Source organism: Cyanistes caeruleus, chromosome 12, assembly GCF_971803275.1.
Source record: "Cyanistes caeruleus chromosome 12, bCyaCae1.hap1.1, whole genome shotgun sequence".
Lineage (NCBI taxonomy): Eukaryota > Metazoa > Chordata > Aves > Passeriformes > Paridae > Cyanistes > Cyanistes caeruleus.
Window position 1 is genome coordinate 13,916,447 of NC_141712.1, and position 15,640 is coordinate 13,932,086.

Genomic DNA, 15,640 nt, shown 5'->3' on the forward strand with positions numbered 1-15,640 from the left:
TTTTAAAAGTTAATTGTTTAAGTTGCATTAGAGCTCTGGATCATGGTTCTGACTAATTTGAGACGAAGATCAGCGTTTTCCTGGCATTAGACTCTCTGACAGTGCTGTTTCTGACATTGCAGTGAGCCATGAAGCTGGTGACCCTCCTGGTATCAGACGTTTAAATTTTGTGCGGCTTTTGATGCTTTACACGCGTAAGTTTGAATCAACAGATCCAAGGGAAGCTCTGCAGTACTTTTACTTTCTCAGGTAGGAGCTAATATATGTCTTTAGATGTTCTCCTAGTTATTACTGCTTCATTATTCTTACCTGCAAAGCTGTCAGAAACAGGAGTACCTTCCTCCCTCTCTTTCTTTTATAGGAACGAGAAGGACAGCCAAGGAGAGAATATGTTCTTGCGTTGCGTTAGTGAAATAGTGATTGAAAGCAGAGAGGTGCGTTTGGCCATGTTTTGCCTTCCTCAGTTAAACTGAAATTCATTTCTTCATTAAAACCTTTATTAGCAGGATGGTTGTAGAGTTGCTTACTCTTTCTGCCTGATGCAGACCCAGATGACAAAAGGTCTTGCAATGGCCATATGTTTAAGACATTTAATCATGTCTTTTTGCCTGTTATTTAGTTAAAAATACTTTTGACACTAGTCACTGTTTTTCATTCCATGATTTTGTCTTTGTACTTAATAAATATGTTATGAAATATGTGCAATTCATCTCTTTATTTTTGTTTTCTTTTTTCCTACTTTACATCTATGTGGATGTAGTTTGATATGATTCTTGGAAAGCTGGAAAAAGATGGTAGTAGGAAGGTGAGTTCACCATTTGTATTTTACATTAAAAGTACAACCTATGTATGATTTCCAAAGTAGTCATGAGGTTATTTTGCTTCTGTTTTTCACTAGCTAAATTGTTACTGTGTTTGAATACATTCAAGTTCTTCCACTACAAGATCATTTTACAGAATAGTCTGTGACCTGCCCTAACCAAAGGCAGGTCAGGAACAGCAGGACAGACTATGTTCCTCTAGACAGCTGGTGTAACTGAAGGAGCAAATGGCACCAGGTAACTTTAGTGAGCTCAGAATTTCATCTTCCCAGCAGGAAGCGGAGTTTAGTTTAAGTGGGTGTTGTGAGAGTGTTCTGTTAACCGAGGTGAACATGTGAAAATGATTTATGATATCCTCATTCACCTCACAGAAGAAATGTATTGCAGTCTTTGAAAAATCCTTGTGATTAAAGCAGCAAGGGCTAACAGACCAGAAGCACAGCCACAGCTGATCTGACCTTCATATAGGTGAGAGTATTGGATCAAAGTTCAGCCATTTTTAGACATGACAGATCTTACTTCCAGTGTGTAAAAGCAGTTTGCTAATAGTAAAATGTAAAATTACACAGTCAGAAACTAGAGGAAGCCTTAAAGTTTTACCTGGAAACAGGAGAGTGCATGCAAATGATGAAAATTTTAATCATCAATGAAGTTTTTCTGTTTGCTGTGACAAATCTGGAAGATTTCTGTGTAAAGCAGACTGCAGAATCATTTGCGTCTTAATTTTTAGATTAGGGCTCACACTGCTGTCAAAAATAGGAGGGGGGAAGTTATTTCTGGCAGGAATTTCTTTTAGATGTCTTTATTTTGTCATGTCAAAAGCAGTGAGATTGCATACAAGAGAGCAAAATAACTTAATTATCTTTAAAAATATTTTGTTGTTTTGCACTTTTTTTGGTGTGAAACCAACAATTTTAAGTTCAAAATAAATTCTTTTTAGATTATGTAGTCTTATTTTTTCATCCTCAACTACAGTAATTTCCAGATATTCTTGATTCCTTCATCTCTTTTATTCTACACGTTTATTATTTGTTTTAAAATTCTTGTTGCCCTTTCATTTATCTCTGTGAGATTTCACTCACAACCTTTCATGCCAGTATAATCAAACTGCATCTCCCTGCAGCCCCTGGAATGCTATATGCTGAAGTCTTTTGTGTTTTTTTCTCTGTGTCATCAGCAATTAACAGCTCAAACTCTGAGTTATTTTATCTGGGTCATTTTGAATGAATTAGAAACCAAGGATGTCTCAGGGCTGACTCCATTTAAGAGGGAGTCCCTCTTGCAGGAGCTCATTCTATTTTTAATGTCTCACTTCTGCACATTCCCATGGAAATGTACAGGCCATTCCAATCATAAGCCAACATGTAGAATATTTGTTGCTTTGACAGAATATTTTGAAGCATTTGAGCCTTCTGATTCCTCTTTTTTCATTTTTGTCTCACCCCTTTAGCCTGGAGTGATAGACAAGTTTACAAGTGACACAAAATCCGTTATTAACAAAGTGGCTTCTGCAGCAGAAAATAAAGGGTTGTTTGAAGAAGCTGCAAAACTCTATGACCTTGCAAAGGTATGTGTTTTGTGTGCTGCCTTAAGAATTTACTTGGTTCACCTTTTTCCCTTCCAAACATTCTACCTGTGACTAGGAGGTTAAATTTCATCTCGGAGATTGAATTGCCCTTATTCAAGCAGCTTATTTCTGCTGCTGGAAGAGCAGAGCCATAGGTTGCATGAAGAGATGTTTCAGTTAGCAAATCCAGATGGATTGCACTCCAGGGATTCTGATTTAGGACATTGTGGCTCCTGATCAATGTGCTCTTTTGAAGAGAGTGCCCCACACATAATTTAATTCTGTCTAGTGCAGTTATTTGCCTGAAGTGTACTCTTCCAATTTCATAGACATTGAACTGAGATCTAAAATAGTTGGTCTTTATACTGAGTACTCTTGTTTCCTTTTGAAATAGAAGTGGATGCAACCATAACCACTGTTTTAGAGGAAGAAACTAGGGGGAAATGCTTTGTCTTGTGACTCAGCAGCATTGTGTTGCTTGTAGCTAATATGATCTTGACTCTTAATGGGAGGGAAGTGGCTCTGGGCTTGCAGAAGGCACCACTGCATGAGACTTCTCTGCTTTTTCACTGACATTAAGACACCACATTCCATCATGCTCCTTTTATTTGTGTAACTTTATTGCCAACAGAACCCTGATAAAGTTTTAGAACTGATGAACAAGCTCCTTAGTCCAGTTGTTCCCCAGATCAGCACTCCCCAGTCAAACAAGGAGCGGTTGAAGAACATGGCCCATTCCATTGCTGAGAGGTAAGACTCAGGTAAGGGCAGGACTGGGAGGTTCACCTCGACATGACCTGGGAGTGTCAGTGCTGTGGGTGTTAGTTCCTGACATTGTTTCTGCAGGTTGGACTGTGGCATCCACAGCAGTATATTTAGAAAGACAAAGAAGAGGTCAGAATTTACCCTGTCCTGCTTGTGATGGCTTGCAGAACTGAAATCAGAAATCTTCAGGGGCAGGTCAGGTAAATTTGGCAAGAAGTTTTATCTGTAGGTGAATCAGGATTGCCAGCTAAAGAGAAAGTCTGATAAGAAGCAATAAATATCATGAATTGTATGTTTTATATTATTTTTTAAGCAAAATATTGTAACAGTTGCTGAGTTGTTGCATGCAATTCACTTGTTTGAAGTAGTATTAAAGAGAGCTACAAACCCAGTAATTCTGAGTTGTAACAATAGTTCAGTAGCTGTCTGAAAACTGTGGCTTTAATGAAAGCCAAAAATGGAGTATTTAAGATGAACTGTGTATGGCTAATGCAAGCAGTGGACCTCATTTCCACACCAAGTACTGTGTGGTGTCCAGAAAAGAAGGGATGCAACTGAAAGGAGTGTCTCCTGCCATGTCTGTATACTAATTAGGGTATCATGATGAGAGGCATCAGTGCTCAAGATTCATTAGCAGCTAGAAGTCAGGAATAACCTATTCTGAAAAGCTGCATTTGCAAAATATGTTCATGATTTTTTAAAATTGTCACTTTTTGGTGCATCTTGTCACGGTGACTGCCCGGGACAGTTCCTGTATTTTACTAGAGTAAAATGTGGATTCCTATGAGAAATGCCTTACTGGTTTTTATCAACCATTAAGCTGCAGAGAGAATAAAAAAACCAAGCCCACTTGCTGGCACTTTGAAATTGGGAAGACAAATACAGAAATGTATTGATTTCCATCAGAGGCCTTTGCCTTTCTTCTTTTGACAAGTGGCATTTGCCAGTTGCTCCTTCTAGTCAGCCTTTCCTTCATTTAGGCAGGCTGGGATCAAGTGGAAATTGGTGCCGTATTGACTTAGCGAGAGACTGATTTGGTGGCAGACATTAAAGAGAATTAAATCTATGGCTTGAGTTAAAGCTTCAGCAAAGGCTGTAATGGGCTTTCTTGGTTTGCCACATGCTTTGATGTGTCTGAAAGCACTAAATACTACTGTGCAATAATGCCTCTTCACAGCTGGAAACCTGGGTGATTGCAAAGCCAGAGCAGTTCTGACTAGCACATCTTCTTGCCAGTTAAATGTAAGACAGGGCTTTTCCTTCTGTACTGTCCTGATGACAGTGCTGTAGGGATGCAGCATTCCTCCTCTGTGTTCTTGTGATGCTTTTGAAGCAGGGGAGACACCCAACAGAAAGACCAAGAGGCTACATGGTTTCCTTATCTGCAGCACTGCTCTTGGGAAAACAATTTCTTTGTGCCCTTATGCAGTTGGGAACGAGAGCAGGCAGCCCTACAGTTCATCCCATAGCCAGTGTAGCTCCTGAGAGCTTGCAGGAGCTCTTAATCCATCTTTTAAGTCTTAACTTCTTGCCTGAAGCAGGCAGTTGTGCTGGAGGATTGTCTGCTGTAAAACAGCGTGTTAAACATGCTGGTACAGAGCTTGCCTTGCAGGTCTCTGCTGCCTGGCACTGTTTGCCCATGAATGTGGGAAATGTAAACATTTTAAAGGAAACTAATGCTGGATTTGATGCAAAACTAGAAGTGATTAACAGTGTTTTTATAAAGCCACAACCTGTGAAAATTCTGCCTCCCGGTTAAAGAAAATGAAAGCTGTCCTTTGTTAAATGCCCTCTGTCCTTGAGTTTGATGTCTCCACTTCCAAGAATTGCAAGGGCACAGTTATAAACGGTTGCCATTTTGCACAATAAAATTGTAACACCATTTCTTTCAGGTACAAAGCACAGGGGATAAGTGCAAAGAAATCCATTGATTCCACGTTCTACCTTCTGCTAGACTTAATCACATTTTTTGATGAATATCACGCTGGTCACGTTGACAGGGCCTTTGATGTAAGTTTCAAGAGTTCTGTTTGAAGTGTAGCCTTCCTAATGCCCTTGAAAGCCCAGAATGTCTCAAATAACATCACTTTAAAAATTGCATTTAATGAGTTAGAAGGGACTGCAATGTTATAGTAATTTTAAAAGGTGTTTCTTCCCTGTTGCTTGATAAACAGGATATGATCTTCCTGGAGCTATTTTGGAGACATTAAGCAAAATATTCCTGTTGCTCAACAAAGTGAGGAGACAAACCAATAAATGAGAATTAAATCATTTCTCTCAAATGGAAACAAAAGCATTTCATTAACATTTCAAAATACCCTTTATTAGTATATGGTACATAGAATGCTGATTGTCTGTCCTGATTCCTGCTATTCTTTTTGAAGATTATTGAACGCCTGAAGCTTGTACCTCTTAGCCAAGATTGCGTCAAGGAGAGAGTCTCTGCCTTCCGGAATTTCAGTGATGAAGTAAGTAATGTCTTGGGTTTAGCCTCCTAAAGCCTTTTGGTTTGTTAAAAGGATCTTAAAACGTTGTCATCTAATCATTCTCATTCTTTAGCGGAGAAAAAGGATGAGATTATTTTAATTTCATACAGGTAGACTCTTTGCTTGCAACTTTTTCTTCTTAATGCTGCTCTTTTGAGCACTAGAATTCCCTACCCAGAAATCCTGTCTCCATTTTGAAGAAGGTATCTGCAGATTTGAGCCTCCCTGATTTACTGACTTTGATTCAAGAATTCAGAATATTGAAAACTTTTAACTTGCTGGTGACTTAGTTCTTCTGTGCTCTTAATGGTCACTAAGCATTTGTAGGGCATTTCCTTCCCTCTAACTTACAGGAATTAATGGATTTGTGTATTAGCAAATGAAGCATAGTGGAAAGCTGTTACTGCTCTTGAGCTGTTTTAACTGGAGGGTGACACTTCTTTTTTAGGTAGTTGTTGTGTGTATTTGGGTGCTTTGGGTTTTATCTGACATACTGCTATCAAACCTGAAGGTGCAGCCACTGGGCATGTCTGTCTCAAAGCTCTGGGCAGTGTTTCTGCTGGGTGGTGCAGTCATAGCAGGGGTAACCATTACACCTGTGACTGTTAGAGGAATCTGTATGGTAAGGCTCATGGTTCTGTCAACCTGCTTTTGCTGCAATGTGTCTTTCCCCCCTCCCCCCTTTGTACAGATCAAACACAATTTATCTGAGGTCCTGCTTGCAACCATGAATATTTTATTCACCAAATATAAGAGGATGAAAGGCACAAGCCCAACCACTCCTGCCAGACCCCAGCGGGTAATGGAAGACAAAGATTCGGTAAGAACATAATCCTCACTGTCTGACAAGTTTTCCTATATCCTATTCTGCTGGTTTCAAGAGATTGGGCTTCAAGTAACTGTGAATCTCTAATGCTTTTGGTTGTGGCTTGCTCAGTTACTTAGAGTCTTGGTCTACTGAGCTTGTCCAGTTACTTAGTCTCAAGGCTGGTCTCTGATGCCTTCAGCTTTGTGTAAAGAAAGGTTGGAACTGGATGATCTTTAAGGTCCCTTTCAGCCTAAGACATTCTTAGTCTGTGATATTGCTTTAAATGACATTGAGCTAATGCAGATATTACATCTATATTCACCTCCTAGCAAGAGAAAGCGAGTGTTCAGTTTGCTTCTTAGTAGAATCTCTGATAGTAAAGCAAATGGGAACAGTGCAATGTCTCTAAGATGGTTGATGTTGCTGCCTTGACAACTGAGCTGTTGGTTTTTAAGCACCTCCTTGCCACTCCTTTCATTTGAGTAAGTGCCCATTTCTGGTGGAAAGACCTTCCTTGACTCTCTCTCCCCTCAGCTTGCTTCTGTAGTGATGCAGGCCAACATTTTCCAGGTGGGTGGACCTGGGTGAACTGCCAAGATGCTTGAGCACATCCCCTTGGTGAATGGCAGCATCGTTCTGCTGCCCCTGCAGGGAGTGAGCAGCTTGCAGCAGTGCTTGGCCTGGCTGCTGTTGAAATGCATGACAATGGTGGGTTTGACTTCACTGCTCAAGCTGGTGCAGAGGCATTTCCCCAAGCCACTGATGGGACCCTCCACCTTCAGCAAGCTACAGAATAGGCGGCATTTAAATGGCACAGCCAGGTCTGTGAGCACTCACCTGCCAATGTCTGGGGTTGAGCAGAAGGTTTCACAGCTTAATTCCAGCCAGGTTTGGCCTTGTACCTATCAAGTTAAAGCTGCTGCAGGCACTTGAAACCAAGGCCAAACCGTTCATCCTGCCTTAACAGATTATAAAATAAATATCAGCTCCTTTTGAGAGTGAAAAACCAGCTTGGGCCCTAGCCAGCTTTATTCCAGGCTGTAGTTAGCTGCAGAAGTAGCTTTGATCTGTAAACTGTAATATTGGTAGAAGTCTTAGTAGCATTTTTAAATTACATAGAAAAATAAAAGGCTCAGGTAATGGTACAGCTTTTGTCTTTGAGACACAGCCTGTGAGAGCTATGGGATCCTGCCTCACAGTGGTGCTTGTACTCTGGATCAGCAGCACTGGAGAAGGGTACACACTGCTTGGGCTTCTCCTACCTTAAACTCTGCCCATGTGAAGTCCTGGGCTAACACAAGCTGTTACCTGCTGTGTGTCTTCACAAGGTTGGCACTGAGCAAAGAGTGCCTTATCTCTCCTTGCTTTCCAAGTGAGCTGTTTGTTTTGATATTGTGATTTCAGTCTTGTGCCTAATGTAGAAGGATTCACCATCTCCATAGGGGTGGAGTGCTGTCAGGTGTCAGCCAAGGATGAATACCATGGGCTGGGATTGGAATGGGATTAGCAGCTTTGTGTGGAAGGAGGCCACCATGATATTTTATCATATCCACAATGTGCTCAGTGTGAACACCACTTCATAAACATACTCTGCATTCTCATGCTATCACAGTTGTAGAGATGAACTGATGATGTACCTTGCTAAAAACCCTTGAAAGTTTTCTTTATTTCAGGCTTTGGGTTTTGTTAATCAAGCTCCAGGCCTTGTGATGGGATCTCATGGCAGCAGGGTGTCAGTGATGCTGGGAGCATGGGCTTTCTGAGTCACAGATCTCTGGCTGCTGTGTTCAGTAGAAGCTGTTCCTTGCCATCAGAGGGGACAAGTGTCCACTGCCTCTGCTGCCAGGGAGGGGACAAGAGAACAGCTATGTGACTGGATTGTCACAAGGGAGCATAAATCTGCTAAAGTAGGATTAACAAGCAAAAAACACCCACCGCCCTGTAGCTCCTGTCTGCCTAAAGATTTGTATGTGCAAAAAAAATACCAGGCATGGACACATGGAAGGCAGGGTAAGAATGGCTTTACCACGTGTTGCCCTTTTTTCTTACCGTGAAGAATTTCTTCCAAGACTGCAGGAGCAGGAAATTTAGATTGTTTTGGTTGGGAGACAACTCAGGCAATTTTAATGGGGTGAAGAAAGAAGAGCATTACAGATGTGAGGAGAGAGGTGTTTCTTCAACGAAATCTCATTCGCCTGGACAGAGATGGCAGACGTGAGCTTCAGCAGGCTGTGCATGACAAGAATTTGTCTCCTGAATTCCCTTGGGAGAAGGGCAGCTTTTCCATACTCTCTGGGGAAGTAAATTTATGAGGAAATCAAGCCCTTTCAGAAGCTTTAACAGCCTTGGCACATTGCCCAGTAGAGAATGCAAGTGAAAAATTACCTTTCCTTGAATAGGTCTTTGAAATCCCTGGCTTTTCTTTAGATCCATCAGAACAGGCAGATTCAGATCTCTCTGTTCATCAGAAGAAAAGATAATTGCTGTTTGTAACCCTGAGGTTTATTCTACATAGCAGGGAGCAGCGTCCCCCAGAGAGGAAATCAGAGCCCTTGAATTTGCCCTCTGGTGCCAAGCACTGCCCTGCCAACCACCCTGAGCAGGATCCTGCTGCCATGGGTGGGACTTCAGCAGGAACAGCATGTACATGGCAGCAGGGCAGGATGGAGAGGAGTACTGCTGGAGCCTCCCCTGAACCCAATAACCCTCTGCTAAACATCTGTCCCACTTCAGAGGTGACTGGACTTTACTTAGAAAAGAACAGGTTTGGGGTCAGGAGCTGGCAGTTCTGCATTGTATTTATTTCAGGATGAAATCACTCAAGCTGTGTTTTGAGTATTTTTTTCTTTTATGTATATAATTAGTTTTGGGAATGAGGGAACAAAGTCCTGTCCCACTTGGCCTGATCCATTTTGTCAGATTTCAGGCAGAGATTACAAGGAGCCCAGCCTGCAGTGCTGGAAACCATGGCTGGAGTGACCCTGGCCCAGATGCTGTGAGTGCATGACAGCAATGTCATAGGCTCCTCGCCCCAGTCAGGGGTGGTGAACTCTCTGGAGCAGACCAAGGGCATTATCTTGGCAAAATTAGGTCATTATTGCAATGGAATTATTTTTTTTTATTATCTATGGTCTTATTTAAAATTGCAAGTAACTCTAATGTTCATTAAGTAATTACAGCAATAGAACATCTAGACCTCCAGGCCGCTCTTAACCTCTGCAAACCTCAGTTTGTTCTTCCCAAAGTATTGTTCTGATTTTTAAAAATAGGCCAGTTCTGGTGTCATTGCTACTGTAAAGGTAAAGAGAACAGTAACTCACATCGCTCCTCAGCCCTTCTTAGTCATGGTGGGAGCTTTTGCCTCTTAATACTTAAACTCCAAAGTCAGACACCTTGACATGCTTTTTTTTTTTTCATCTACCACCTGTTTTGACCTCCACTGAAAAGCAGCAGCTCAGACATTACTGTGTCATACATTTGGGAGAAGGCTGGGAGACTGTGACTGGAACAGAATGAGGGGTTTCCAGGCCACTTTGTCAAGCTGCCAGACCACTGGTGGTAACTGAGAGCTTGGGAGGGAAACTGTCCCGGAAGATGTTAGCAATTAGGTCAGTCTAGGGAAAACTCTCCCAGCTTTTCCATTATCAGCCACCAAAGATTCTCTGTGGCTGTTGAATAACAGGCTGGTTTAACATCATCCTGAAAAGGGGACGGAATTGGCCAAAGAGGCATCAGGGATGGTGTTCATAATAGTTCCCAACCATGGAATGGGCTTTGGTCACTTCTCAGTTTGTAAGTTCCTGCTATCAGATTTACCGTCCATGTGCCAACAGTAACCTAAAAACCTTTGGGTTTCCCTGCAATCAGTAGGTGAAAGCAGGATTTGAACAGTGGGGTCTTCTAGTACAGTAATTTTGAGATGCTTAATATTTAAGAGGAAATACCTGTTAGCAATCAAAGTAGTCTGAGCAGTTTTCTACGAAGATCTGGGTTTTCTGCATTCTCTTGACTCCTACCAGTTACTGTAAAGACTTTCCTTTTCCTTTAATAACAGTTTCAACAAATGAGACAAATTATTCCTGAATTCCTTCAGCTGTTCTGTAGTCTTCTGGTATGCAGGGAAGGGGTTTGGTTGCTTTGAGCGAAGGTCTGAGTGGGCTTGATGCCTCTGCTTTCATTGTGTTATTGGCAGGAAGAGCCTTTGAGGAGATTGGTATGTTGCAGGTTATACTGGAGAGCTCCAAATGTGTGTGGCATCTCTGATTCGTTTCTAGTGCTTCTGCTTTGAGAACATTAATGCTGCATTTCAACAGGATCAGCTTTATGTTTTTCAAGGTGGGAAGGAATCCTTTTTCCCTGGGAAAGCCCACTTCAAGCAGAAATTACAAGATTGCTGCAGTACAGCAATGCCCCATAGGGCTGAAAAGGTTTTTTTCTTGGGTATTTTCAAATAAATGGGATTATTTTTTAAGCAAAAGGGTAACCTGACATGCTTTTATAATGGTTGGAAAAGGGAGTAATTGGATTTTCTTCAAAATGCAGAGACTCCTTTTCCAGAGAGCAGCTCTGAGAAATAAAGATTACATGTGCTCCTTTGAAGAGTATTGTATCACTGTGGTTTTTTTGATACTAAAGTAACTGTGCTTTGTTTTTCTCTATTTTAGCAACTTCAGTCTCAAGCTCGTGCACTGATAATGTTTGCTGGGATGATCCCATACAGAACATCGGGAGACACAAACGCAAGACTGGTGCAAATGGAGATCCTTATGAATTAGCAGAGCAGCTTGGGCTGGGGTTGCAGCAGCCTGTGCCTGTCTTTAGTACGTTCAGAGGGCCCATGGGACCAGTGTCATTTTGTATTCTGTATTTTTGTTGACAGAAATAAATTTCTTTGGTTTTGATATTTGTTTTTGACATTTTCATTTTCACTGATTCTTGTGTTTTTATGTTTTTATTAATTTTATTTTCAATTGGTTTACATTTAGAAATTTATTCTTAATTAGTTAATAGGCTATGCAGAAAAAGAGGTCATAGCTCTGCAGTAGGGACACGAGTATGGAATTTTATGGCAGAAGAGGAAATGGAGAAGAAAACCTTGATTTATTGATTAATGAACTTAAAGCTGAGAAACTTTAGGGGGTTTTGAATGCATGTTAAGTGTTGAAAATGTGTCTGATGCCCCACCCACCCCTGTGACACACTGCCATCAGTCCATCCTGTTGTCTCGTGTGGCGCATGTGCTGCTGCGGTGCCACTGAGCTCTGTGTGCTGCACAGACCCCTCCATGCTGAGCCAGGTGCTCACAGCCCTGGAGCGCTGCTGAAGCTTCTGCAGGAGCAGCTGGATTGGAAACAGGTATATTTTGGTAGGAGAGGTTTTTTTGTGAGCAGCACAGGAGTTTTTGTCAGTTGCATTCCAAGTGGGCCCCTGTTGAGTTCACCAGAAGTGAGGAAGCTGAACCAGAGAGGCCCCATGTATGGGTGTGTTGGGTGTGGGTGGATATTACTGTTGGTTTAGCAGGAAACTTGAGCCCTACAAGGGGCTTTAAAAACTATTACCTTTGTTTTAAGCTGCAGTTAAAGAAGAGTGAAAGCCCAAGAAGCATGTTACAGTAGAAGTTTTTATTTTTAATATAACTGCCTCTATCTTTGAAAAAAAATGGGAGGAATATTGGTGATTACTCTTGTTGCTCCCCTGCTGCTGTCTCATCCTCTAGTGTTACTGGGATGTGAGAATGTGGAGTTTGGAATGCAGACCAGGCAGCAAAATGGTAGGGGCTGATTTCAGCCATTGTATGTTAATAGCTATCATGGGAGAGAATTTATCCCCATTTTGCAATGTCTTAGTGTACTGGGATGGAGGAATATCTGACTGATGTGATGACAATTTTCCTAATTAATTTTTTCACCAGCAATGTTGTTGCTAAGTTTTGTCCACCTTTTGGACAGGAAGCAAGGGGCTTGCCAGCCACCCCAAACCATGTCTCTCAGCATTAGCAAACCAGCTGCTGGGTTCTCAGAGGATAGAGCTAGGGATTGTGTACGGCATCGAGTGCTCCTGTAGCACGGCCAGGATTGTCCCAACTGAAGGCTGAGAGAGACCTGGACAACACCCTGTAAGTAAAGGGGAGTTGGTGAGTTACCAAGGAGTTTTTTGGGGGTGGGAGTGGGGTAGAATTGCTTAAAAAACTTGTCAACAGGTGAGTGTGGAAAGCTCTGGCCTATTTGTGTGGAAATACTTCTTAGCATATCTCAGGTAAGAATTGATTCCATTCCCTAGAGAGCAGGCCCCTTCCCTGTTGTGGACAGTCATGGTGGGGCCAGGGCTGTCCCACATGCAGTCCTGCAGGATGACCCTGCTCCTGTGTTTTCCTGGCTGGTGCTCAGCCCTGTCCCTGAGTTACTCCCAGCGTCAAACACCTCCCATACAGAGTCTGGTGAGTCTGCACCTGTCCTCAGGCAACCACTGACCTGAGCGAGGGACAATGTTTGCTGGAGTCTGGGAAGGGTGAGGGCCACCTTCCCGCTGTAATTCCTTCTCCCTGATCTGCCATTCATGCAGGGACTGAAGTCTTTTAGGGCTCAGCTCTTACTGCTGCCATTTCAGGACCTTGTTCTCCTGTCTCTTGCCCATCCCCTGCTCAGAAGAGCTATCGTGCTGCCTCACTGGCATGGTCTGATGTCCAGTGTTGAACCTGGGGACCTTTTCTAAGCAGTACATTACCCTTTCTCCATCTGCACTTAGAGGAGGCCATAGCAGGTGCTTTCTGGTGCTCCTCAGCCTTCTTGGGTGTTGGTAAATGGGAAGGTTGATGCCTGCATATAGTTTGCTCCCATTGTGCCCAGCAGTTGTGACTCCAGCCTTTGGTCCCTTTTTAAGCTAATCAGAAACTGAATTATTTCATGCTTTCAAAATCCAAGATGATCCTTCTGTGATGGACAGATGGGAAATAAACCCCAGGGAGTCCAAGTCCTGAGACTAGCCTTGAAAAGGTAAGACCAGCCCAATTTCAGTCAAGATATGAGATTGTGGTTATAACAGAAAGTGCCACAAATATTTGGAGTTAATTTATTACCTGTTGATTGCCCTGTGATTTCTTCTTAGATGTGTGCAGGTGGTGAATGTTACATCCCATCCATCTTCACACGTTCCCCAGAGTGGCAGGTTCCAGTTCAGTGCCTGAGCCTGGCTCTGACAAACCTGACTCCTCTGCATGACTTCAGGGGCTTTGCTGCTTTGAGGTAGATGCTGATGCACATACTGCTTTCATCATGCTTTGCTGAATAAGGCACCCCCATGGTTTTCCAGATGTCCCTGTTTTCCCTCCACCTCACACTTATTCTGCTGGAGAGAATAACCAGAATAATTCTGCTCCCTCAGGTTTTGCACCATCACTGACTTTGCTCATTTACAAGCTTAGCCTTTTCTAAATAGCTGATGTGCTGGAAGGTTTTTTTGGGGTGTCACTAAACTCTTGCCTTGTGTTTGGTATAGCCTGCTCAAAGGTGGTGTCACCATGCACTCCCTTTACAACAGGGAGTGGTGCACAGTGTGCAGCAGAGCTGGGATGTTCATCAGAGTTTAATTCATTCTGAGTAAAAACTGACAAATCTTCTCTAAGTCACTGGAGCTCTGCTCTTTATACACAGGGCAAGCACAAATTAAGTTTAGGATAATTCCATCTGTTTTTTCCTACTGTGAGACTAATCCCTGGCATTAAAGATCCTTCAGGTAGATGAGATGCATCTGAAGGGTGACTCATTGGTTTGAGTCAAATACAGCTGAAGCTTGTGTTGCTGCAGGAGATTAGAGGAAAAACTAGAAATACTTCCTGTAAACTTCTGCTCTGTGTTACCTGTCCAGTAGGGAAAAATTAATTCAAAGTTCTACCCAGGGTTAACCTGGTAAAAACTACACTGAGCTAAGGGAAGACAGCTCCTGTGGGAACTGGCACTGCTGAAATGTGCTTCAAGGGCCTCCTAAACAGTCAGAAAGCTGGTGTCAGTGGGTCTTGTCTTCTCAGCTGTCTCTGAGGTTTTTCTAGTCCAGACAACAAAATTAATCCTTTTAAATATATTCACCATTACCCCTGAGTGTACTGTTTGTAGTCAGGGTTGTGCCTATGGGTTACATTCCTACTCCTCTGACTTTTCTTGGATTTCCCTGCTGAATGCAGATTCTGCATATCAGTCTGATTTTTTGTTATTTTCCTCCTACTACTGTGTTTGTCTAAGACACTTTTTGGACCTTGTTCCTCACAGGAGCTGAAAGAATTGTGTCCAGAAAAAGTGAATTCAATGAACTTCTGGTTTTGTTACTCTCCCAACCCTTGTCACCCCAGCCTCTCAAAGAAGCAAAATGTTTTCCTTCCAGCCTGGAAGAAGTAAGGGGATATTGTTAATTCCAGTTCCGTGTCCCTGGGGTGGGACAGCACTCAAATACTGCCTCTGTTCATGTCCCTATATCAGCATTTTTGCCCTCTTTCTGGGTTGAAAGTTGGAAGGATAGAAATGCTGTCTGGAAGAGATGGGAGATGGCATCTGTGTTCCCACTGGGAAAAGCTACTGGCAGCTGGCTGAATAACCACCTCTTTTCTCTTTCCAGGTTTCCTTTGCCATGATGCTGAGAAATTGAGTCTGCTCTGCATGGTGGGTTTGCAGCGCTGAGCCCCTGCATCGTTTGTGTGTCCGGTGTCACTCAGGGCGGTAGGTTCCCTCTTCCACAGGGATGGAAACAGGTCAATCAAAGCCTCATTAAAGCCTGTTGGAATATAACACTTTGGCAGTCTTTAAAAGAAGCTGTGTAATGCACTGCATCATGCTCTGCTTAACTCGATTTTGGGTTCATTTGATGCATTTAATATCCAGAACAAACTGGGGGATCGGCTGGAAGTGAGGGAAAGCCCTGCAGAAACAACTTGGCACCTCTTCCCTGTGAGTGGAGGGGCTGGAGGGAGGTGCTGCAGAGCTCCCCTCCCTGCCCGCAGCTCCCAGCGCCGCTCGGCCCCGGTATTGTTGCTGCAGCTGGTGTTGTGAATCAGGCCGACGACAAGCGCTTCCTACAATCCGGCTATTTCACTACACCAGGGTTGCATCATACCACTCGCTTCGCTCTTCGCCTGCCTCTGGAGCCCTCCTGTCTCTTCCGGAGCATCTCTGACCGTGCTGTGTTTAACAGACCCCCCCACTCAAGA

At 42.9% G+C, this 15,640-nt stretch overlaps 1 protein-coding gene across 17 annotated transcripts in view; it reads left to right on the forward strand.

Moving 5' to 3' along the window:
• Positions 1-11,348, forward strand: part of NUP93 (nucleoporin 93) — a 78,045-nt gene extending 66,697 nt beyond the window's left edge. For 7 of the 17 annotated variants that reach the window (XM_086847577.1, XM_086847582.1, XM_086847578.1 and 4 more), the window contains 10 exons: positions 123-249; positions 362-434; positions 761-805; positions 2,272-2,388; positions 3,020-3,138; positions 5,046-5,163; positions 5,538-5,621; positions 6,331-6,459; positions 6,982-7,017; positions 11,112-11,348. In XM_086847577.1, the coding sequence (XP_086703703.1) occupies positions 123-249; positions 362-434; positions 761-805; positions 2,272-2,388; positions 3,020-3,138; positions 5,046-5,163; positions 5,538-5,621; positions 6,331-6,459; positions 6,982-7,017; positions 11,112-11,222 (959 nt within the window). In that variant the 3' untranslated portion in view covers positions 11,223-11,348. Of the gene's footprint in view, positions 1-122; positions 250-361; positions 435-760; positions 806-2,271; positions 2,389-3,019; positions 3,150-3,234; positions 3,836-5,045; positions 5,164-5,537; positions 5,622-6,330; positions 6,460-6,981; positions 7,018-11,111 lie in introns of those variants that run through there. The other 10 variants (XM_086847580.1, XM_086847581.1, XM_086847585.1 and 7 more) reach the window with 3 other exon arrangements.
• The last annotated feature ends 4,292 nt before the right edge of the window (positions 11,349-15,640 follow it).